At 41.5% G+C, this 23,618-nt stretch overlaps 3 protein-coding genes across 6 annotated transcripts; 1 reads left to right on the top strand and 2 right to left on the bottom strand.

The window, feature by feature from the left end:
• Positions 1–47: 47 nt before the first annotated feature.
• Positions 48–5,057, bottom strand: prkra (protein kinase, interferon-inducible double stranded RNA dependent activator). Its single transcript, XM_035750021.2, has 8 exons — positions 4,850–5,057; positions 4,382–4,557; positions 4,142–4,223; positions 3,949–4,024; positions 2,470–2,587; positions 2,215–2,309; positions 1,954–2,116; positions 48–1,835 (listed from the first exon to the last, which is right to left on the bottom strand). Exons 1-8 carry the CDS (start codon positions 4,906–4,908, stop codon positions 1,678–1,680), a joined length of 927 nt encoding a protein of 308 aa, XP_035605914.1. The 5' UTR covers positions 4,909–5,057; the 3' UTR covers positions 48–1,677.
• A 1,953-nt stretch (positions 5,058–7,010) lies between these two features.
• On the top strand, positions 7,011–15,726 carry LOC118367040 (flagellum-associated coiled-coil domain-containing protein 1-like). Of its 3 annotated transcripts, none has more exons than XM_035750011.2 (9): positions 7,011–7,386; positions 14,225–14,314; positions 14,401–14,462; positions 14,586–14,683; positions 14,789–14,841; positions 14,984–15,080; positions 15,177–15,280; positions 15,389–15,478; positions 15,579–15,726. In XM_035750011.2, exons 2-9 carry the CDS (start codon positions 14,240–14,242, stop codon positions 15,666–15,668), a joined length of 669 nt encoding a protein of 222 aa, XP_035605904.1. In that variant the 5' UTR covers positions 7,011–7,386; positions 14,225–14,239; the 3' UTR covers positions 15,669–15,726. The 3 variants fall into 3 exon arrangements, with proteins under 3 accessions (XP_035605904.1, XP_035605903.1, XP_035605902.1); XM_035750010.2 differs by having other exon boundaries at positions 7,011–7,481; positions 14,221–14,314; XM_035750009.2 differs by having other exon boundaries at positions 7,012–7,386; positions 14,221–14,314.
• Positions 15,692–23,584, bottom strand: casp10 (caspase 10, apoptosis-related cysteine peptidase). 2 transcript variants are annotated; one of them, XM_035750006.1, is made up of 13 exons: positions 23,416–23,584; positions 21,770–22,053; positions 21,418–21,523; positions 21,137–21,281; positions 20,971–21,044; positions 20,772–20,817; positions 19,222–19,280; positions 19,023–19,056; positions 18,814–18,909; positions 18,579–18,667; positions 17,224–17,344; positions 16,602–17,115; positions 15,692–16,458 (listed from the first exon to the last, which is right to left on the bottom strand). In XM_035750006.1, exons 2-13 carry the CDS (start codon positions 22,048–22,050, stop codon positions 16,287–16,289), a joined length of 1,737 nt encoding a protein of 578 aa, XP_035605899.1. In that variant the 5' UTR covers positions 22,051–22,053; positions 23,416–23,584; the 3' UTR covers positions 15,692–16,286. The 2 variants fall into 2 exon arrangements, with proteins under 2 accessions (XP_035605899.1, XP_035605900.1); XM_035750007.1 differs by lacking the exon at positions 18,814–18,909.
• Positions 23,585–23,618: the final 34 nt, after the last annotated feature.

The raw sequence follows: 23,618 nt of genomic DNA, 5'->3' as shown, positions 1-23,618 counted from the left end.
TTTAAAATGGGGGGAGGGTCAAAGGTCAAATAAATGTAGGATGAGGCCAATGTCAGGTAGATTTATTTAACATGTCTGTCACACTTCACATGTAATAAATATGTATTAATATGGTCAGGTACACAGCACGCGCTTGGGATGAGTCCGCCAAAACATTGAGACGATTTACAATACACCTTGATAAAAGGAAACGAATGTGTGATTAAACCGCCCAGTCTCGGCTCTGTGACAGTAACTCAGGACAGGGTGGAATTTGGATGTAAAAATCCTCCGTAATCGGCAGCAAACATTTCGCAAGACTTGGTGTGAAGGCCGACACAAACTCAAAATCTTCAAAACACACACAGCAGCATGACTTTCATATACAGCTGACATAACTAGGCTAGCTACAACATTACAGGCAGACTGAGCAAGATGACATCACCATACACAACAGGGCAACTACCTGCTTAGTCATCAACATCAAAGCTACCAAGATTGCAATTATTGGCTCTTGCTCATTTGTAGCATGAAGAGACGATAATGGCAGTCTTGGTCTTGAAGTCTAAGTCAGGAGTTGTCCAGATGTTTCCGAGAATGCCATCTTGCTACCATTAACTTAAAAAAGATACATTTTACAAAAAGAAATGTGTTCATAAAGACATGTGGTTTTATATCCAGCACAATTTCACCTAAACAAGCTAAATGTAACTTTCTAGTTGAGCAGATGTTCATAATGATAATTGTTGGGAGATAAAGTCACTGTAAACAAAAACCTGCTTAATATTAGTGTTCTTTGTAAATACATGTGGTGGTAGTCGAAAAACACCAGTCCTTCTCCCTATGACTGAATAAAACCGAATACAAAAAAACAAAAACAGTAATATGGTCTTAAACCAACCAAAGCTCAAAACCTTTACTCTAAAATCAAACAAAGTTATAATGGACTCTTTTTTAATGAGCCGATTGGAAAATAGGGGTTAATATTGCTATGGAAAATTATTTCAGTCACGTAATTGAATCTGGGCAGAGAAATAACCAATTAAATAAAGCAGAGATCGTTTAGAAGATCAAACCAAATACAAAATGTGAAATTAATGTATTGTGAATATATTGTGTTTGTTCCTACATAGTTTATCCAATAGGCCCTCAATCGGCTTCATTATTTTGGGAACCTATAACATTACGTTAAATTCAACCAGTTTCCATCACTAATTATGTTCAGTGCAATACAGTTTTAAATTGTGTATCATTCGATAAATGATTGGGATAAATTGGAGACTATTTTCGATATGTCGACATTTTGGCAGCAAAGCCGTTCCAAGACTAGTGTCCATTCTATTCCCTTGTCCTTGTTTTTCTACTGTACATAACCCCCATGGGATTAGATTAGTTTTTTTGCACTGATCTTCTCAAAGTAACTTCAATATCTGACCGAAACCATAGGTGATGAACAGTGTTGACTGTCACTGTTAGAAAAACAACAACTGGAATGTTTTGTCTGAATCGCATGATTCCTATTGATACTGCCTTCAATATCCACCAATTTCATACGGAGTAAACACGGGTAAAGAGTGAAAACATAATGGTAGATGGAAGATAGCTACACGTTTCAGTCGTGATTAAATGGGGTTTTTCCTCCTCAATTTCTTAAATATGTTCTGCAGGTGAAACAGTTGTGACGTTTACTACGGTCGTTCATTTGATAGAAGCCATGATCTTGATGTACTGAAGTGCGCTGTGTGCGGCGTCATTGTGTGCGTTGCCGCAGGAGATGCCCGTGCCGTGGCATACGGTAACAGGTGAGGTGGACAGCTCTGCCAGGCACTGGTACTGCCCGTTCACAGTCAGCTCATCTATCAAACACATCACAAACACACTCTACAATACACTTGGAATATGCCCCCGTTGAGCTATTCTTGAAAACACAAAGTTAACATCTATGATCAGCAAAAGGAAGAAATAGCTCCTTACCAATGTCAAAGTATGTGACTTCGAAGCCTTGCTCATTGGACAGCTCCAGCATCATCTGGATATAGTCGGTGTTGGGAATGCTGAGTGGGTTCCTTCTCAGGAGAGACATCTTCTCTGCAGAGGAGTTACGCAAGTTCTCCAGACGGACACTGGGCTTCGGGGTCTGGAAAGAGTTGGTCAAAGATCACTCATTACATTCATTCTAAACACCCTAAATATGTTTTACCAAGGAGGCCAAATGAGAGGAAACATTCAACATACCCATGTGATTTCAGGACAGCCAGACAGATTCTGAAGTTTAGCCACCATCTTCTCCGCAGCTGCCTTTTTGGCCACCTTCTTGGAATTTCCCATTGCTATCGGATACACGTGGATGACATACTTATAATTGACAACTGAACACTTTGCATTTGAAAGAACATAAGCATTGTGTTTTTGCATTGGTAAAGTATTTAAACACTTTCTACTTTTAAAATTATAAAGCATTCAGAAAGAACAACCGTGGAGCCACCATACCAGTCTCTGTCAGTGACTCCATTCTGCAGGTAACAGTGAACTCTCTCTTGTGAGGTGGGCCCGCCTCCATGAGAACAGTGTATTCAGGGAGGCGCCATCCCCGCTGCAGTGCCAGCTCCTTTTGGGAGGAATACATAGGAAACATACACTACATGACCAAAAGTATGTGGACTACTGCTCGTCGAACATTTCATTCCAAAATCGTGGGCATTAATATGGAGTTAGTCCTCCCTTTGCTGCTATAACAGCCTCCACTCTTCTGGGAAGGCTTTCCACTAGATGTTGGAACATTGCTGTAGAGACTTCCTTCCATTCAGCCACAAGAGCATTAGTGGTCGAGCACTGATGTTGAGCGATTAGGCCTGGCTCACAGTCGGGGTTCCAATTTATCCCAAAGGAGGTCAGGGCTCTGTGCAGGCCAGTCAAGTTTTTCCACACTGATCTCGACAAACCATTCGTGTATGGACTTCACTTTGTGCACGGGGGCATTGTCAGGATGAAACAGGAAAGGGCCTTCCTGAAACAGTTGCCAAAATGTTGGAAGCACATAATCACCTAGAATGTCATTGTATGCTGTAGTGTTAAGATCCGTAACAGCCCCAGACCACTATTCCTCCTCCACCAAACTTTACAGTTGGCACTGTAAATTGGGGCAGGTAGCATTCTCCTGGCATCCGCCAAACCCAGATTTGTCAGTCGGACTGCCAGATGGTGAAGTGTGATTCATCACTCCAGAGAACGTGTTTCCACTGCTCCAGAGTCCAATGGCAGTGAGCAATACACCACTCCAGCCGACGCTTGGCACTGCGCATGGTGAACTTAGGCTTGTGAGCGGCTGTTCGGCCATGGAAATTCATTTCATGAAGCTCCCAGTGAACAGTTTTTCTGCTGATGTTGCTTCCAGAGGCAGTTTGCAACCGAGGACAGACAATTTTAACACGCTACCCACTTTAGCGGTCCCATTCTGTGAGCTTGTGTAGCTTACCACTTCGCAGCTGAACCGCTGTTTCTCCTAGATGTGTCCACTTCACAATAACAGCACTTACATTTGACCTTTGCAGCTCTCGCTTGGCAGAAATTTGACGAACTGACTTGTTGAAAAGATGGCATCTTATGAAGGTGCCACGTTGAAAGTCCCTGAGCTTTTCAGTAAGGCCATTCTACTGCAAATGTATCTCTATGGAGATTGCATGGCTGTGTGCTTGATTTTATACACCTGTCAGCAACGGATGGCTGAAACAGCTAAATCCACAAATTTGAAGGGATGTCCACATACTTTTGTATATATTGTGTACATATTAGGAAAGACATGAAAACAACCCATCTATTCATAATCATATGGACTTTTCTGATGTCACCTTGAAGATGCTCAATGCCAACATAAATGTGTTACTATGATTACAGCCCTGCAACAGTACACCTCCCTATTGTTTTACAAAAACACAATTGAAGGTCATTGAAGGAAAATAACAAAGACACCTGCAGAATCCCCACTGAGTTGGGTTGATCGTTGGGCTCTGCTGGGATGCCGTTACTCTCCGTCTTTATGTGAAGGCTGCAGGAGGGGATATCAGATGTAAGAAGTTAATAATGAGGTTATCTGACTAGAATGTTTGCAAACGCAACTTGTTGTCATAAATGCTCATTTTAGAAATTGTACATGTTCACTCACGGTGTCCCAGCATCTATTTCCAGAAGGTTCAGGGCAGACTCAGCAGCCTGGTGTTTGGCAGCTTTTTTACTGGATCCTTGACCTGGGACATAACAGAATGATTACTCACGGTATCATAGAAAGTACTGAGGATGAGGCGAACATGGGGATATAACTTTGAAGACCATGTTGTTAATATCAATCCCCCATAATCCTCTAGGTAAATAGAGCCTAATTTACATACTTCACAAGATGGCTCACCTGTGCAGGACACATCGCCTATTGTCACGTTAAAGATGAAGCTGGGTTGGTGTGCCTCCCCTTCAGCCTTTTCCATCACATACACGGGAAGGTTACCAATTTTGGTTCCGTATTCATGCAGAATTTGTATTGGCGTTTTACCAGGGCACGGTGCCTGAGTTTGTTGAATACTCATGCTGCGTAGAAAGCATGATTAACAGTCATTAGTGTCACTGCATTTGATTCAATAGAAATATAAGTTTTTTTGTTGGTATTTTTGACTGACAAATGATGGTCCTGAATGAAGCCCTCAATATTTTTTGCAAAAATGTTGCTAGCCTGCTAAAGGGGTTAGTTATAAATATATTTGATAGCAATATTCTCACTAACTAGCTAATTGGCTGGTTAGTTAACGAGCATCAAATGCTTGGATGGAAACAAATCGAATGTAACGTTGGCTAGCTAGAGCTAGCTAGTAGCATGACAGACCTCGTGTTGTTATTGTGCGTGGTCCTTATTAGTGTAGGTTGAAATCCGTCTTGAGACATGGCTAACGTTAGTAAACAATTTCGTGTGTAACGTTAATATATTGTTGTACAAATGTAATTTATCTCCTGCAGAAACCGGCGAAATTAGCTGGATGGGGGGGTTGCCGATTTGAATCAGCGTCTCGTCAGCAACATTAAACAAGTACCTTCGGGTTACGGAATTTCGGGAAATGTTCCAAATAAAAGTCCCTCACGTAATAGTATAAACATGTCAATAACCTGTATTTATTCATGATATCTGATAAATAATTATCTACACATTAACAATTATTCATATTTGTTCATATTTAAGTGATATTTGCATTAAATATTGGTTTTAAAATATGTTCCAAGGTAAAAATAAAATAATTAAAATGTGCCCAATGCAAATCATTGTATATGAAATACATATTGGCTTTTGCTTCGAACACACCGGACAGTGTAATTGTATTTTGGTACACCAGAATGAAACACTCTGTTTGCCTTGCAGCATTGCGTTGTAGTGCGTTTGGTGTGGTGCATGAATTGGATTTATCGAACGTATGCATCAAACTGTATGTGTAGACGGCCTGACAGAAATGGTAGCAGAAGGTGAATGTTGAATTTGTGTTGCATACACATCCAGATTATGCTGCATACTATTTTGCGCCACAACGCTGTCTGTGTTTGAAGCGTTATAGAGCAAAAATTATTCTAGGTGCCGCAGTAAAAGTATTGTACGGAAATACTCAGTAGGGGCAGTAGAATGTATGTATGGTGTCATTTCATGGTGTTATGAATAATACGGGGTGTTGCTGGCCTGTTACTCCACTCCTGTAAGGGTAGATAACAGCACATCCGCCATACTGATCCTCAACACGGGAGCCCCTCAGGGGTGCGTGCTCAGCCCCCCCCCCCTGTACTTCATGTTTACTCAAGACTGCATGGCCAGACACGACTCCCAACACCATTAAGTTTGCCGATGATACAACAGTGGTAGGCCTGATCACCGACAACGATGAGACAGCCTATAGGGAGGAGGTCAGAGATGGTTATGGTCCAAACACACCAAAACAGTCGTGAAGAGGGCACGACAAAGCCTATTCCCCCTCAGGAGACTGAAAATATTTGGCGTGGGTTCTACAGCTGCACCATTGAGAGCATCCTGACTGGTTGCATTACTGCCTGGTATGGCAACTGCTCGGCCTCCGACCTCAAGGCACTACAGAGGGTAGTGCATACGGTCCAGTACATCACTGGGGCCAAGCTTCCTGCCATCAAGGACCTCTATAGCAGGCGTTTCAGAGGACGGCCCTAAAAATTGTCAAAGACTCCAGCCTGTTCTCTCTGCTGTATTCGGCGCATGTGACAAATAACATTTGATTTAAGATTTTGCTCTATAAAGTCTATGTATTCCATATACAGTGATTTGCATTGTGGCCAATGTGATGGACGGCGTAAAAGATCAGCAACACTCCGTAAAAGTCCAACACTTCCCATGACCTAGCTTTTTGTTAAAACTCATCTGATTTGTATTCTAGGGACTATAGTGAGTAGACTGAACCCTGGTTTTATGGACACATGATCATTTTCTTTTCCTGTACGGTGCAATTTGTTTGTGCAATACAACAAAAATACTTTTCTTAAACATTACATTTCAAAATTGCATCCTTGAACAATTAGCACCAGTAAATAAACAAGAATCATACAATCAAAATAATGATTTATTTAAAAAAAAAAAGTTTACTTATTACCTATTATGTTCTTGACATTAATTTACTTAAGCTCCACTATAATCTTTATTGTATATAAAGTAGTAATTCTCTTTAGTTTAGATTTTTACACCCTGTCGTTATACAATGTTTTTAATTTTTTTCACATACTTTTGAAATTATGCACTATGCAAAGCTGGGAAAAAAAACTATTTTTCTTATCATACACGTTTTACCGCAAACTTTTATATTGAAGGCAAAAACCGGAAACCGGAAGCCTTAATGTGGATAGGAACCAGCTAGTGTTGGGTCCTCCCATGACACTAATCCGATTTGATCATTTGACAACTGATCAACAACATCCGGTTCACCAGGTCAAATAAATATTATTTTCCGCAGTTGTTGTATATTGAAAATGGGATATTGTGAATATATGAGTTGGATTTCAGATAATAGTTAGTGCTTTACGGAATCCTTCGGACGTCCCTACCGTAAACCCTAACCCAGCGCTTCCCTAACTCAGTCCTTGGGACCCCAAGTGGTGTACCTTTTAGTTTAGCACTACACAGCTGATTTAAATAATGAACTCATTATCAAGCTTTGATTATTTGAATCAACTGTGTAGTGCTAGGTCAAAAAACAAAATGTGCAACCCTTAGGGTCCCCAGGACCGAATTTGGGAAATGCTGCTCCAAACCTAACCCCGTACCGTTCCCTTTAAAAAAACATTGAAGTTTGAAACTGCAGTCGACTGGTATTTTGGACGCAGTATTTGAAGCATACTGCAGGTATACTGCAACCTTTTCTCGTAAGTGTTACCTTAACCGTTTGAAATGTCAACGTCATTGGGGTGACTTCAGCATTGGGACGTCCCACGGAACCCGTTTAGACGTCAGAAAATAGGTGAATACTGGCATCTACTGGTTTAATGAGGAGAGTTAGAAATGACATTTTCTAGCAAGAGAATTCAGCTTTCCCAACGTAGTATGTCAAAGTGTTGTGATATGGAATCTATATGGAAAATACATTGGATTTGAAAAACTGTTTGATCAAAACTTGTTTTAAGGGTGAAATGTCAACAGCATGATGTCATCGTGGTAACCAAATTTCAACATAAACCTCTATGTTGAATTTGTACCTTTGAAACAAGGCCAGATATTCAACCTTATATCCACTATCAGAAGAAAAAACAATAGGTTGGGCAGCACCATCCGACTGGAGAGTTGATCTATCTACAGCTACCATTCGGTCTCCTATCCAGGGTTTTAACTAAGCCTAGCTATGATATTTGTCACTGAATATTATCAATGATTGTTGACAGATCTCCACTTAAAAACTAAATAGATTCACTGTTGCTATCAAAGTCATTCCAAAAAGTTAGGTTTAACAGAGCAAATCAAATGGGACCATACTTTATCAGACATATATCATCAATGATGCTATTCAGGACTATATAGCATTAACAAAGTCATCAACAGCTATTGTTTCAATTCAACAAAATAAATAGACAATACAATAGGCCTAGGGTTTCAAGCTCTGGTTGTTGATATTTAGTGATATTGAATTGTGTTTGGTGGTCAATGCAAGGAGATGTATTTTCTGCCTGGAGAGTTTCATCTGTGCCACCGACTTAGTCTGGCTTTAATTCCAGTTTGTCTTCAAATTAATGATTGACATGTTGGATTCACGTCTTCATCTCAAATAAAAAATCAAAGTTAAAGGATAGGACTAAGTCAAATAAAACTTTATTTAAAGTGCATTTAAAGCTTGATTTGATTTAGTCGTGTCCTTTAACTTGGATTTTTGGTTGAGATGAAGACGTTAATCCAACATATCAATTATCAATTTGTCGCCAAACTGGAATGAAGCCAGACTAAGTCAGTGGCACAGATCCAAATGACAGAAACATCTCCTTCAAATGTTGATATTTGGTTGTGTTGACAACCAAACATAATTCAGTAACTTTTGAAATACAATTTAAATACAATAAATAGCCTATGAAACTTGTTGACAAGTCAACAATTGATATGTTGGATTAATGTCTCCAACTCTACCAAAAATAAAAGTTTAAAAAATGTGATTAAGCCAGTGTCTCAGATGGAAATATCCAAGCAGTAGATACAGCGCATTAGGAAAGTTTTCAGACCACTTGACTTTTTCCACATTTTGTTACGTTACAGCCTTATTCTAAAATGGATGAAATTGTTCTACACACACACAATAACCCATGATGACAAAGCAAAAACAGGTATTTTTGCAAATGTATTAAATGTATCACATTTACATAAGTATTCAGACCCTTTACTCAGTATTTGTTGAAGCACCTTTGGAAGCGATTACAGCCTCAAGGCTTCTTGGGTATGACACAACGAGCTTGGCACACCTGTACTTTGGGAGTTTCTCCCATTCTTCTCTGCAGATCCTCTCAAGCTCTGTCGGGTTGGATGGAGAGTGTCGCTGCACAGCTATTTTCGGGTCTCTCCAGAGATTTTAGATCGGGTTCAGTTCCAGGCTCTGGCTGGGCTACTCGAAGACATTCAGAGACTTCACCCAAATCCACTCCTGCGTTGTCTTGGCTGTGTGCTTAGGGTCGTTGTCTTGATGGAAGGTGAACCGTCGCCCCAGTCTGAGGTCCTGAGCGCTCTGGAGAAGGTTTTCATCAAGGATCTGTCTGTACTTTGCTCCGTTCATCTTTCCCTCAATCCTGACTTGTCTCCCAGTCCTTGCCACTGCAAGGATTGGGAGACTGCCAAACAAGGACTGCCATACATCCCCACAGCATGATGCTACCACCACCAGGCTTCACCGTAGGAATGGTGCCAGATTTCCTCCAGACGTGACGCTTGGCATTCAGGTGCCTTTTGGCAAACTCCAAGCGGGCTGTCATGTGCCTTTTACTGAGGAGTGGCTCCATCTGGCCACTCTACCATAAAGGCCTGATTGGTGGAGTGCTGCAGAGATGGTTGTCCTTCTGGAATGTTCTCTCATCTCCACAGAAGAACTCGAACTCTGTCCGAGTGACCATCGGGTGCTTTGTCACCTCCCATATCAAGGCCCTTCTCCCCCAATTGCTCAGTTTGGCCAGGCGGCCATCTTTAGGAAGAGTCTTGGTGGTTCCAAACATCTTTTATTTAAGAATGATGGAGGCCACTGTGTTCTTGGGGACCTTCAATGCTACATAAATATTTTGGAACCCTTCCCCAGATCTGTGCCTCGTCAAAATCCTGTCTCGGAGCTCTGCGGACAATTCCCTCGACCTCATGGCTTGGTTTTTGCTCTGACATGCACTGTTAACTGTGGGATCTTATTTAGACAGGTATGTGCCTTTACAAATCATGTCTAATCAATTGAATTTACAGGTGGACTCCAATCAAGTTGTAGAAACATCTCAAGGATGGTCAATGGAAACAGGATGCACCTGAGCTCAATTTCGAGTCTCATAAACAAAAGGTCTGAATGCTTATGTAAATAAGGTATTTCTGTTTTTTTATTTGAATACATTTGCAAACATTTTGAAAAACCTTTTGCTTTATCATTATGGGGTATTGTGTGTAGATTGATGAGGATTTTTATTTAATCCATTTTTGAGTAAGCCTGTAACGTAACAAAATGTGGAAAAAGTCAACGGGTCTGAATACTTTCCTAATATACTTGTACATCTTCTTTAAATGTTAATATTTAGTTGCAACAACCAAATACAATTCATTACTACTTTTGTAATATAGTAGATAACTTTAGGCTAAGACTATTTGTAATATTAAACCTTAAAATGAGTAATACAGCAATGGACATATTTTGACGTTACTGTAGCTATACATTTTTTCTTATATAGTCATATAAAGCGGGCATGTTCAAGATAGCATGAATAGGTCATCGCAGGTCTGTGGAGATCTTCACAATTGCTGTAATAATCTGTGCAGAATCATGAACAACATTGATCAATTGCACTATGTACTTTTATTGTAATCTCTTTTTTACACATTTTTCTCCCCAATATCCTATTGGTAGTTACCATCTTGTCCCATACGGACTCGGGAGAGGCAAAGTTCGAGAGCCATGCGTCCTTCAAAACATGGCCTTGTCGAGCCGCACTGCTCGCTTAACGCAGAAGCCCGCCGCACCAATGTGTCAGAGGAAACACCATACAACTGGCAGCCGTCGTCAGCGTGCATGCCCCCGGCCCGCCACTATGAGTCGCTAGAGCACGGTGGGACATGGACATCCCATCCGGCTAAACGCACTTAACCCTGACGACAATGGGCCAATTGTGTGCCGCCTCATGGGTCTACTGGTCGTGGCCTGCTGCGACACAGCCTGGGATCGATCCTGGGTCTGTGGTGACACCTCTAGCACTGAGATGCAGTGCCTTAGACCGCTGCACCACTCGGGAGGTCCTGTGTCGATGAAGTAACACATTCATCTGTTTTATAAATAAACAAAATATCTGACATTGTATCCCATTTTTACTTTGCTGTGCTTTTTTCTTTTGCTTTGAAAAATGTATATATATATTTCTGCATTGTTGGGAAGGGAACATACGAATTTCACTGTTAGTCTAAACATGTTGTTCATGAAGCATGTGACAAATACATTTTTGATTTGATTTGCTTTTAAAAACATGTTTTATTTAAGAACAAATTCTTATTTTACAATGACGGCCTACCCCGGCCAAACCCTCCCCTATCCCAGACAACACTGGGCCTATTGTGTGCTGCCATATGGGACTCCCAATCACGGCCCGTTGTGATACAGCCCGGGATCGAACCAGGGTTTGTAGTGACGCCTCTAGCACTGAGACCGCTGTGCCACTCGGGAGCCCTAAATGGTTGAAAGTGCTGGGATAGACATTTGGGTGACAACTAAACCAAAAATGAGACATTGTTTTTCCATTGGAATATGGTTATGCATTTAGACGGTTGAAATCATAGTGATAAAATGGAAATGCAACTAACATTTGGCTGTCTGTTTGAGTGGGTGAATATAAGTTGCAATCTCATTGATCAATGTTTCAACCATATTTTGCTCGGTTATCAATGAAATAACGTGGTGTGCCCAGTGGGTTATTTATTTTAAAAAATATATATATGGAGTCCTACAGTATCATTGTTTTAATTTAGTGTTGTTGTGCTGATTAAACAGGTTCATAGGATTTCTTTCAGGAGCGTCATGCGCCCCCAAAATTTGTTTGGATGGCAATGGCTGGGGGGTGGTTAATTGTTGGAGAATTTTACATTTCTAACACTCCTGAAACACATTTTTCTTGCAATCTAGAGCCATAATTGTTATGCTTAATACTGTAAGTACATTTTTCTGCATATCTAAGCATACCTCTAGCGCTGTCTGTATCCTCCTGACTGGTGGTTATTTTTTTAAAGGAACTAAATATGCTTCTCTACATCTCCTAAAATCTGGGTAAAAGATTGAAAGGGATGTGAGTCTTAAGGGTCTATCAGAGTACCAAAGGTGTACGTGTACGCACAGCAGTGTTCTAGAGTATTTGACCGTTGGCTTTCATACTTTTTGAAATTTCAGCACAGCTCAAGCAATTTCTCCAATTGTCAACACATTTAAATTAACCAAGAGACCAGTTGGTTGGGAATTGTGGGATGGCGCTCATTCGGGCTGTGTGTCTCCCGTGAATGGTGGTCTTAGCTATGTCACAATGGGACGCTGGACTATCGAGGTCATCTGTGGATAATGATTTGCGCTTTATTCAGTACATTTAGAAATGACTTGCTTCTCTAAAGTCTACCAACCTTGCCAGCAGGCATGCCAGCTAAGATAGTTAGACAAGCTAGCTACTCTTCGTTGATGGCCTGAAATGGCTTCTTGGTACACTATATATACAAAAGTATGTGGACACCCCTTCAAATTAGTGGATTCGACTATTTCAGCAACCGCTGTTGCTGACAAGTGCATAAAGTCGAGCACACAGCCAAGCAATCTCCATAGACAAACATTGGCCTTACTGAAGAGCTCAGTGACTTTCAACGTGGCATCGTCATAGGATGCAACCTTTCCAACAAGTCATTTCGTGCCCCAGTCGACTGTAAGGGCTGTTATTGTGAAGTGGAATTGTCTAGGAGAAACAATGGCTCAGCCGCAAAGTGGTAGGCCACACAAGCTCACAGAATGGGACCGTAGAGTGCTGAAGCGTGTACAAATCTCCTGTCCTCGGTTGCAACACTCACAAGTACCAAACTGCCTCTGGAAGCAACGTCAGCACAATAACTGTTTCATGAAGCTTCAGGAAATTGGTTTCCGTGGCCAAGCAGCTGCACACAAGGCTAAGATCACCATGCACAATGCCAAGTGTCGGCTGGAGTGGTGTAAAGCTTGCCACCATTGGACTCTAGAGCAGTGGAAACGCCTTCTCTGGAGTGATGAATCACGCTTCACCATCTGGCAGTCCGACTGACGGATCTGTGTTTGGCGGAAGCCAGGAGGATGCTTACTGCCCGAATGCATCGTGCCAACTGTAAAGTTTGATGGAGGAGGAATAATGGTCTGGGGCTGTTTGTCATTGTTCGGGCTAGGCCCCTTAGTTCCAGTGAAGGGAAATCTTAATGCTATAGCATACAATGACATTCTAGATGATTCTGTGCTTCCAACTTTGTGGCAACAGTTTGGGGAAGGCCCTTTCTTGTTTCAGCATGACAATGCCCCAGTGCAGAAAAAGTGAGGTCCATACAGAAATGGTTTGTCGAGATCGGTGTGGAAGAACTTTACTGGCCTGCACAGAGCCCTGACCTCAACCTCATCGAACACATTTGGGATGATTTGGAATGCCGACTTTGAGCCAGGCCTAATCGCCCAACATCAGTATCCGACCTCAATAATGCTCTTGTGGCTGAATGGAAGCAAGTCTCCACAGCAATGTTCCAACATCTAGTGGAAAGCCTTCCCAGAAGAGTGGAGGCTGTTATAGCATTAAAGAAGGAACCAACTCTGTATTAATGCCCATGATTTTGGAGATGTTCGACAAGCATGTGCCCACATACTTTTGTAGTGTATCTAGTTGTGAGATTGGGAACCAATCTTGGCTAGCTAAAGCCAACTTCATAAAATTGCTAGGTGGCTAGTAGTATTACAGTATATATTAAACATGTGCCCGTGCGCGCCCTATGATTTCTTTCCCACTTGGTCGGTCTGCAACATGCTTATGTGTCTAGTGACTTTAGGGATGCGTAAAGCTTGATTCATTCCCAGAAATGATTTTTTTTCTCAAATTCTGGAACAGTAATCTCCAATGGGCAGATTCTGTGTATAGACGGAGAAATATTTGACTTCTGGATTAACAGAGATTACTGGAAGAGTAAAGTTTGTGAGAACCTAGAAGTTAACTATGACCTCATATTAGAATCCCAGCAAAAACCTGAGAACTTGCACAGTGTAGTCCTCAGGCCTAGTGGGCTACTGGGTTTCCCAAACTATGAACATGTGAGTTTTTAATTTTCCCTATATTTAGTCAGTTGTCAGCATGATATGTCACTCAAAGCACAGAACTCATTCAAACACCACTGATATAGTTGATTTGGGTAGTTTCACATGGATCGTAACATTCTGTGCATGAAATCTGCTCTTCTGGATTACAGAGTTATTGGCCTTTACATGCTTGGCTTATTGCCTTTGTGTTCGCTAGGCAGGGTTTTTTGCAGGACATGCAGGAGCAGATGGGGAAACTGACAGACCTCCTAAAGGATGAACGGCGGTCCCACCAGCACAGCTGCCGTGCGGTGAGATATCTAGATAGTTTCTCCAACATGGTCATCTAAAGGGGACATCTGACTCCTTCTAACTTCATCATGTCTCTGTTTCACAGCTGTTGGACGAAGCAGAGCGGAGAGCTGAGAGAGTTAGGCAGCAGCAACAACAGGAGATAGAGTAGGTACTTTATGCCCCACACAGCTAGCAGAGGTGGCGTCCTTTCATGCTAAACTGTCAAATTGGAATAAGGTCCTTTGACAAAGAGGTGATTCCCAGTCACCACTTCCCTCTGACTTACAGGCAGCTAATGCAGGCCCACAGATCAGAGATCAGTGCTTTAGTGACCCTCCATACCAAGACTCTGGAGGGGGAGAAGGGCTGTGCAGAGGAGAGATGTGGTATTAAATTACTTGTGGCAGCCTAACAGTTTAACTAACACTGTCTCTTCAACCTGTCCCTGTCCCTGTCACTCTCACCCTTTCTTTGCTTGTCAACCCTCACAGCCCTGCTGGAGAAAGAGTATGACTTCCTCAAAAGCTCCTTCCGCACATACAAGGTGAATTAGCCTTGCCACCTGTTGCCAGATGGCACCAGTCAGAACTTAGTGTTTCACATTTTTTCAGTGAAATGCACTGCAAAAAAAAAGGTTGATTTATTTATTGAAAATTAAAATAGTGTTTTTTTCCCTACTGCTCTAGGACAGTATATTTGAGGAGATGCGTAGCAGCTGGCTAAGGAAGGAGAACAGCTGGAAAGAGGAGCAGGAAAGGCATCTCATGGACCAACTGATGCATTGTGAGGTTATTAACAATTGGAGAAAGTGGAGTGATTATACAGCTTCTCAGTTTCAGTGTTGACATTTAGAAATTGTATATTTCTCATCACTGACAGCACGTGAGCAGCTGAACAAAAGTGAGCGGGAAAAGGATAACCAAAGAAAGGCCTTTGAGGCAGAAATGGCAGAACTCCAGGCCAGGTTTGAGGAGGAGATACAGGTCAGAGGAGGATTGTTGCTACCAATGTTAACCTGAATTTGACTTATAGGTGGTTCGGACAATGGGATAGTTTACCTCTGAAGTCACTGAGCGTGTGTGGCTTTCTAGGTACTAGCTGGTGAGCTGACAGAGAAGGATGTAACCATCAGTTTGTTGAGAACAGCTTATCACCAGACACAAGAGCAACTGGATATTGTGGTAAGCTACTGATACTCTATGTATCCTCTTCATTCAGAGAAACTGTCACTGAAGTTTCTGTTCAAACCTGCTAGTGATGGCTATCTTGTTGTTGTGACAGACCTGTCGTATGTCAGACTGCGGGAAAAACCCAAGCCAGCTTGGACCAAGACGCATGTCATGCATCACGCAAGAACCAACAGAGCCGTAGTGCAACTCATGACCACACCAATACATGTTTGACCATATTTTTTATTCTTCTGTCATAGAATGTGTCTTAAATGTGTTGTATGACATGTGGTGTCAAGGAGTACACTGATGTATTGAAACAGCAGCAACAACAAAATGATCTATATTGATTGAAAATGTTATTTTGTATTCATTTAGGAAGTCAATGTGCAAAGGAGTAAGAAATTGACCATTTAGAAAAAAAAACACGTGGAAAACGTTGCATATTAAGTGCTCTTCGGTTGTTCTTGCTTTTTCTCTACAACATTTAAAAACACCCTTTTAAAAAATTCCTGAAATGTTCTATTTACAGTTCTTTGGATATATTTATACTGAATTTCATTTTTTATATAAGGTCTAAAAAACAGTTAACATTCAGTTTTGGAAAAACACAGCAGTTTATACTTGAGGGATCCCTGAGGTGTGCAGTGTAGACAGGAGTGTGGAGACAGTCTCTCAGTCTAGGGCAGTGCTATTCAAGTACTAGTCTTTTCCCCATGGATTAATATCGTCGGTGAGAGTCCACTCAACTAGTTTCTGAATCAGTACCCTGAATAGATGGGAAAGGTGACGACCATTAAAGAAATCTGCTCTAGTGTTCTCAAGCCAATGCTTGTGGCTCACATAGTCTGGGAGGTGGTTCTTTGGGAATGGGAAAGACCACCCTCTTTCTGAGCGAGTATGCAGGCTGGGGCATCTGCTTCTTAATGCCATTTGTCTTCCTGCTGACATCATCATTCACCTTGGTCAGGATGGACAGCAAGTCATACCCACTGGACAGAGAGAGAACAATGAGAGGAAATCAAACATAATATTAATTTACCAACAATACGCTCACATCTGTACGTCATATTTCACTGTGTACTGATGGCAGAATCTAACAACAGAGAGACCAAGCATATTTCTGAGCACTAACCTGGGCACCAAGTTGATGAGGTTCTGGCACAACGACTGGATGAACCAAGTGCCCTGCCTCTTGTCTCTAAAAGAGGCAAAGTGAGGGACAGTGGCCATGCCCAGAAGGAAGTCAGCATCAGTGGGAATGGAGTCTCTGTGTACCACTGCATCGGTGCAGATAGAGCTGGAGGTAGTAGAGCTTGGTGCTGGGCCATCAGACTGGATGAACACTTGCTTTTGGTCCTTGTTGCCCTGACAGGCCTGGATGAAGAACAGCTTGGGCTTGTCCCTCAGTGAGCTGCACTCCAGTCCTGAGAAGGGCTCTGTGAGCTCCCTGACACTGACCTCCAGCCCGTCCACCCCGTAAACACCTCCCTCTAGGCCGTGGCTCAGAACGCAGCACACCAGGCAGTCCATCTGGCTGTGATCCCGGTTGCGCAGCTCCGTAAGTAGAGACAGTATCTTCTCCCGACTGCAGTCTGGCTCAGTCTGTGTCTCAAAGCCCAGCCACTTGAACACACTCACCAAACTCTCTAAAACACAAGTGGTTGTGGTTGAGCCCTGGTTCTTCAAAAGCAACCCACATACAGGTATTGGAAGTATTTCAGTATAGTAAGTATTACAAGTAAAGATGATCTTACTTTTGTCAATGTGTGTTCCCGCTCTTTCTTTTAACGGTAGAGGGGAATTTCTAAAGTCGTAGTTGTTAATGATCAGACAGAAACCTCTCTTTTTTCCTGTCATAGAATATTCTCCCAGTTCCTACAGAAAGAAAACACATGTAGAGCATTAGGAAAATCTTCAGACCCCTTGACTTTTTCCACATTTTGTTACGTTACAGCCGGTATATTAAATAAAACAGTTTTCTCATCAATCTACACACAATACCCCATAATGATGAAGCAAAAACAGGGTTTTAGAAATGTTTGCAAATGTATTAAACATAAAAACAGAAATACCATGTTCCCATAAGTATTCAGACCCTTTGCTATGAGACTCGAAATTGAGCTCAGGTCCATCCTGTTTCCATTTATTATCCTTGAGATGTTTCTACAACTTGATTGGAGTCCACCTGTGGTGAATTCAATTGACTGGACATTATTTGGAAAGGCACACACCTGTCTATTAAAGGTCCCACAGTTGACAGTGCATGTCAGAGCAAAAACAAAGCCATGAGGTCGAAGGAATTGTCCGTAGAGCTCCGAGACAGGATGGTGTCGAGGCACAGATCTGGGGTAGGGTACCAAAAAATGTCTGTAACATTGAACGTCCCCTAGAACACAGTGGCCTCCATCGTTCTTAAATGGAAGAAGTTTGGAACCACCAAGATTCTTCCTACAGCTGGCCGCCCGGCCAAATTGAGCAATCGGGGGAGAAGGGCCTTGGTCAGGGAGGTGACCAAGAACTCCGACTGGGGCGAAGGTTCACCTTCCAAGTCTCTGAATGTCCTTCAGTGGCCCAGCCAGAGCCTGGACTTGAACCGGATCAAACATCTCTGGAGAGACCTGAAAATAGCTGTGCAGCGACACTCCCCATCCAACCTGACAGAGCTTGAGGGGATCTGTAGAGAAGAGTGGGAGAAACTCCCCAAATACAGGTGTGCCAAGCTTGTAGCGTCAAACCCAAGAAGACTTGAGGCTGTAATCGCTTCCAAAGGTGCTTCAACAAAGTACTACAAAATGTGATTCTTCAGCTTTTTTATATATATATTTGCAAAAAAAATTGAAAATACAGTTTTTGCTTTGTCATTATGGGGTATTGTGTGTAGATTGATGAGGGGAAAAACACAATTTCATCAATTTTAGAATAAGGCTGTAACATAACAAAATCTGGAAAAAGTCAAGGGGTCTGAATACTTTCGTCATATACAAATCCATAATCCCAGAAACAACTCGTGTACCTAAAATAATCCATACATTACAATCCGCTTTCAGTAAAAACAGGCACTGACATGACTTAGTCAACGCTCCTTTAAAAAGATCATTATAAGAGAAACCTCTCTTTTGGTGTTTCCTCTCTGAGGATCTGCTGGGCCAAAGTTCTTATTGTCTCCACATGAGGATGTGGATGAAACTTGATGATACTCTATATGAGAGAAGACATGGATCAGGTAAGAATGCATCAATGATACAGCTAACAAACAGTGAGGCCAATGAGCCAACAGAGTGTGTGGAAAAGGGAAGAGTCAGCAGGCCCCTTTTGCAGATTGGCATTATAGATTCTCAATTGACCTTTAATGGGAGCAGCACAGTTGTCCCCATTGGTACTTCGGAGACTCAGCCCGTGTGAAGGTCCTGCATCCATCGAATATGAGACTCTCCGAACATCTGTTGTGTGGATAGACCAAGATGACACAAAAATGTCATGTGAGTTCTGTACTGTACTCCAAAACAGAGAACAAAGGTAGAGGGTGGCACAGCATGTTCAGTGTGGGACTTACCCAGAGAGGTGTCAGATCGATTCAGAGAGGATACCTGTAAATGGAAGAAGAGGTAATGACAAGTTACTACACAGACATGAGGGATGGCCATGGCCTCTGATGTAAAGACTGGCGGGGTGTTCCTGTTGATGTATGCTGTATGCTCCAATGCAGCAAATAAGTGTGGCCCCAAAACCTGGACTGAACATTAGACACTTACCTTGGTTGAAAGCTGTGAACACGAGAAGTAAGTGGGGGGAGAATGGTCATACTGTTCAACTAAGACAAAAATAAAAGGGAATGTGTAAGACAAACAGGAAATGGAAGGTGAGCATGTTATAACATAGTGAAGAAGATTTGACATTGACAGTACCCACTGGGCAGATCGTGTCATTTCAACGTGGACATTTTGGTAATATTTGGTTGAGACCTTGATCAATGAGATTTCAACCTTTATTCGCCCAGTCAAAAAGACTGCCAGAAATGTGTTAAATTCCCAAAGCTAAAAGCACAACCAAATTCCAATGGGAAAACAACATCTGATTTATGGTTTAGTTGTCATCTAAATGTGTTATCACCATGCTTTCAACCATTAAAAAGCTAAACAAAGTTCAAATGGGAATACAATGTCACATATTTTGTATTTATACAACTTGATATGTTATCACTGTGCTTTATCTAATAGCACAAACACATGAATTGGATTGTAATTGAGATAACATTAAACGTACATAGTGCAAGTGATCGATGTTGTTCATGAATCTGCACAGATTATTACAGCAATTGTGAAGATCTCCACAGACCTGCGACGACCTATTCATGCTATCTTGAACATGCATGCTTTATATGATTACATAAGAAGACATTTATAGTTACAGTAACCTCAAAATGTGTCCATGGATGTGTTACTCATTTTAAGGTTGAATAAATACTGTTACATTAGTTTGTAAGATATTTTTTACTTTCGGCAATTTACTGTATTACAAAATTAATATTGAATTGTGTTTGGTTGACCACGCAACCAAATATCAACATTTAATGCTTGGATAGTTTCATTAGAGCCATTGGCTTAATCCCATTCTTTAACTTTTTTTGGTTTAGTTGGAGATCCAACATAATTTGTTAACTTGTCGACAAGTTAATAGGCTATTGACTGTATTGCAAAAGTGATATTGAATTTTGTTTGATGGTCAACAAATTCCATCTGGTCTACAAATCAATAATGTATATGTTAGATTCGCGTCTCCATCTCAACCTATAATCAAAGTTAAAGAATAGAACTAAATCAAATGAAATTTACTTTATTTACAGTGCATTTAAAGTTTGACTTAGACCTACTCTTTCATTTTGATTTTCGGTTGAGATTGAGACGTGAATCCAACATATGTATTGTCTATTTTTGTTGTTGAATTCTGGGTTGAATTGAAACAATAGCTGTTGATGACTTTGTTAATGCTATATAGTCCTGAATAGCATCATTGATGATATATGTCTGATAAAGTATGGTCCCATTTCATTTGCTCTGTTAAACCTACCTTTTGGAATGACTTTGAGAGCAAAAGTGAATATATTTAGTTTTTAAGAGGTCACTGAAAATCATTCTCACGATAGCACATTAATAGTAGTCAGTAACAAATATAAAAGCAGGGCTTGGTTAAAACCCTGGATGGGAGACCAAATGAACAGCTGAAGATCAACTCTCTAGTAGGAGGTGATTCAACGTTGATTCAACCAATTTGGGCCCAGTGGATAGTGACAGCTCCTATCTACCTGATAGTTCACAAGAGACAGGCCGCTTTGGAAGCATGGAGGCAGCCTGAAGGAAAGCAAATAAAACAGGCATGAGAGTCTGTGAGGATTATACTGTAGTAGCTTATCAAGATATGAACTGAAATATGTCCATGAGAACTGTATATCAAGATAATGTAAGAAATAAAAAAAAGGAGTGCTGACGAGCATTGTATGTTACCTGGATTCCTGCATGAGCTTCAGACACAGATCTTGGTCTTAACTGTCCCATCCCTGTCTCTTGAGTTCCTGGCCCTGATTGAATAGCATAAAACATCTCAGTCATATCCCCGTTCTAAATCATTGACAGGCAAGGGATTGGATTGTTCAGCATATAAGTGATTTACCAGATAAGGAATTCTGTGTCTTATACTTTTTGATCGTTTTTTTCAACACGGGGCAGACACTTTCAATAATGCTTTCAAGAGTGTTTAGTTTTACGATGCTCAAAATATCCATTTTCTCCATTTCCAGGAATAATTGCAAGGTCGTCTGAAAGAATAAAGCAAAATGTGTAACGTCAGTTGGTCCATCAAGATAAGCACTAAATTGCACAAAATACTGTAAAAGGTTACTGCCCTACTCTGGACAACACATATGACATTTTAGACTGTTCTGACATACTCACCAGGTTGTCCTCCAGTTTTCTACGAGAGAGTTCATTACTCAACAAGAACTTGATCTCCCGCAACTCATCTCGAGTGATGTTCTCTGACAGGTCATACAGCATCTTTCTGCAGATGGTTAGATACAATGTGTCATTCCCTTTTCAGAGAACATCACAATACAGTATATGGAGTGATCAACTGTAACACAACATGGGTTTATATTCGTGTCATGAGTGGGTAGTTGTCTTTGTCTGTATTCAATCGTGGGGAGAGATGTATGGATTCAGATGTAGTAATCATTTAATTCCCAGCCACTTCCGACAACACTAAGCCTGGGGATGAGGTTATAGTAAATGTGGCCTATATATTCACCTATAAGGAGAGATGTGTCTACTGGTTGTTGGTAGCTGGTTGTTGAGGCCAAGGCCTCGCATCAAGCTGTGCCGCTGGATGGTGAGTAGTAGGTCAGCAAGCAAGCAAGGTTGATCAGGGGATAACAGTTCTTGGTCCGTCAGAAGAGAGAAGAGTTTACTAGCTGTGGTCACTGAGTTCAGGTCTTTACCCAGTAAATCTGTACAAAGAAATGCAAGTGCTTGTACTTCTTCACTGCTCAGGGCTTGTTCCACCTGCAACAGCAGCCTTTGGAAATCCATCTCCTGTCGAAATACCAATATGATTGCTATGTTTGATATCTATGAATACATATTGTGAATTTACAATCTCTGTACATGGTATTAATATAATGTCAGTTGAAAATATCAATTGGCCCAGGTGAGTAATCAATTGGATTAGCCCTCTAGTGCAGCAACTTTCAGGGGGATGGGGACCCCTAGGGGCCTCAGTGAATTTTCTAGTTTGTCCAAGCATAATTCTTTTTTAGAATTGTCTAATTTTCAATTTCCACCCGCATAAAAATCAAAGAGGAAACCATGGGGGGCAAAACATGTATATTCTATAGAAGAGCTCACACTTAACACACTAGAAGATTATGCTCACATAATTATGTAAAACAGTAATACGTCTCTTAAACCGGGTGTACACTACGCGTTTTTGGCCCCGATTTAGCTGTCCCAGATAAGTTTTTAAAATCGGAGACAAAACCCCCCATGTCATTGCCTAATCTGGGCGCGCGGCCGTCACCGAAGCTGGTTTAATGTGAGCGGCTCAGAGACGCAGTCCGAGGCGTACGGATCTCGTCTTTCAGGAATCCCAGACTTCCCGATATTTTCAAACGTTTGATTTTAACAGCACACAATCTGCAATGTTCTTGTGATGTGAGATGTGCCCTGACAAGTTTTGAGAACGGTGATCAGCGACAGCCAATGCGAGCTCGCCAGAGAAGAAACCAGTGAGATGATGACGTTGTTTCGCATCACCAAGAAGGTGTAGACTCACAAACCGGAGCGATGACTACTATCTAGTATGCGTCTGCACTTTGTACTTGCCTTTAATTAACCAACGCGTCGATTCGTTACAGCTCTGAAGTGCACAAACAATGTTTTTTTGCGAGATAGCGTGGTATCAACAATCCGCACGACCAAGTAAAATATCTTGCAGTGTGTGACCGCCGTCTGTGCCACATCGTTTAGTGACATGAAATGCGTCTAATGTGATAGGCTGGGCGATGTTAGGATTCTGAAAGTCATATAGTGTGTACACCTGTACACCTTTAGCCCACACTATTGTAAGGACCCTGGGTTTATAAGCACGGAAATCGACCCTGTTTCATTAGACTATTATAGACGTAAAGTTGAGAATGAGAAACCATGACAAATCTACATTAATTCACCCATAACAAGCCATACACTCTGTCCAATAAAAAATAGCACACTGTCCAAAAAGGCTATACAGGGTATAATACCATTGTTTTACTGTTTAATTAGAACAAATGCCCCACCCAAGAACAAGTTTGGTGAAAGTATAGCTGAAGGACGGAGTTGAGCGTTCCTCGGCTAGGAATAATAGTGCGTTCGAAGTGTAAACGTGCGTCCTGATATTTCAAGTCCAAACAGGCCTACCTGTACTTTTGGTGAGGTAACATAAACAACAGGAATATCAATTTTTTCCAAAGATCCTGTCTTCTTCCCGATAACAACTACAAGTCATTTTATTTCCTTGAAAGTACCGGGAGGTTTCGTTACAAGTGGCGTGAAGTCAGTACAGTACTTCGAGCTTTCTTCACGCCAATTTCATAGGATACGCCCCGTTTCAATATTTCCAA

Source organism: Oncorhynchus keta, chromosome 34 (genome assembly GCF_023373465.1).
Source record: "Oncorhynchus keta strain PuntledgeMale-10-30-2019 chromosome 34, Oket_V2, whole genome shotgun sequence".
Classification (NCBI taxonomy): Eukaryota; Metazoa; Chordata; class Actinopteri; order Salmoniformes; family Salmonidae; genus Oncorhynchus; species Oncorhynchus keta.
Note: the sequence above shows the minus strand (reverse complement) of the source record. Positions and strands in the feature narration are given on the sequence as shown.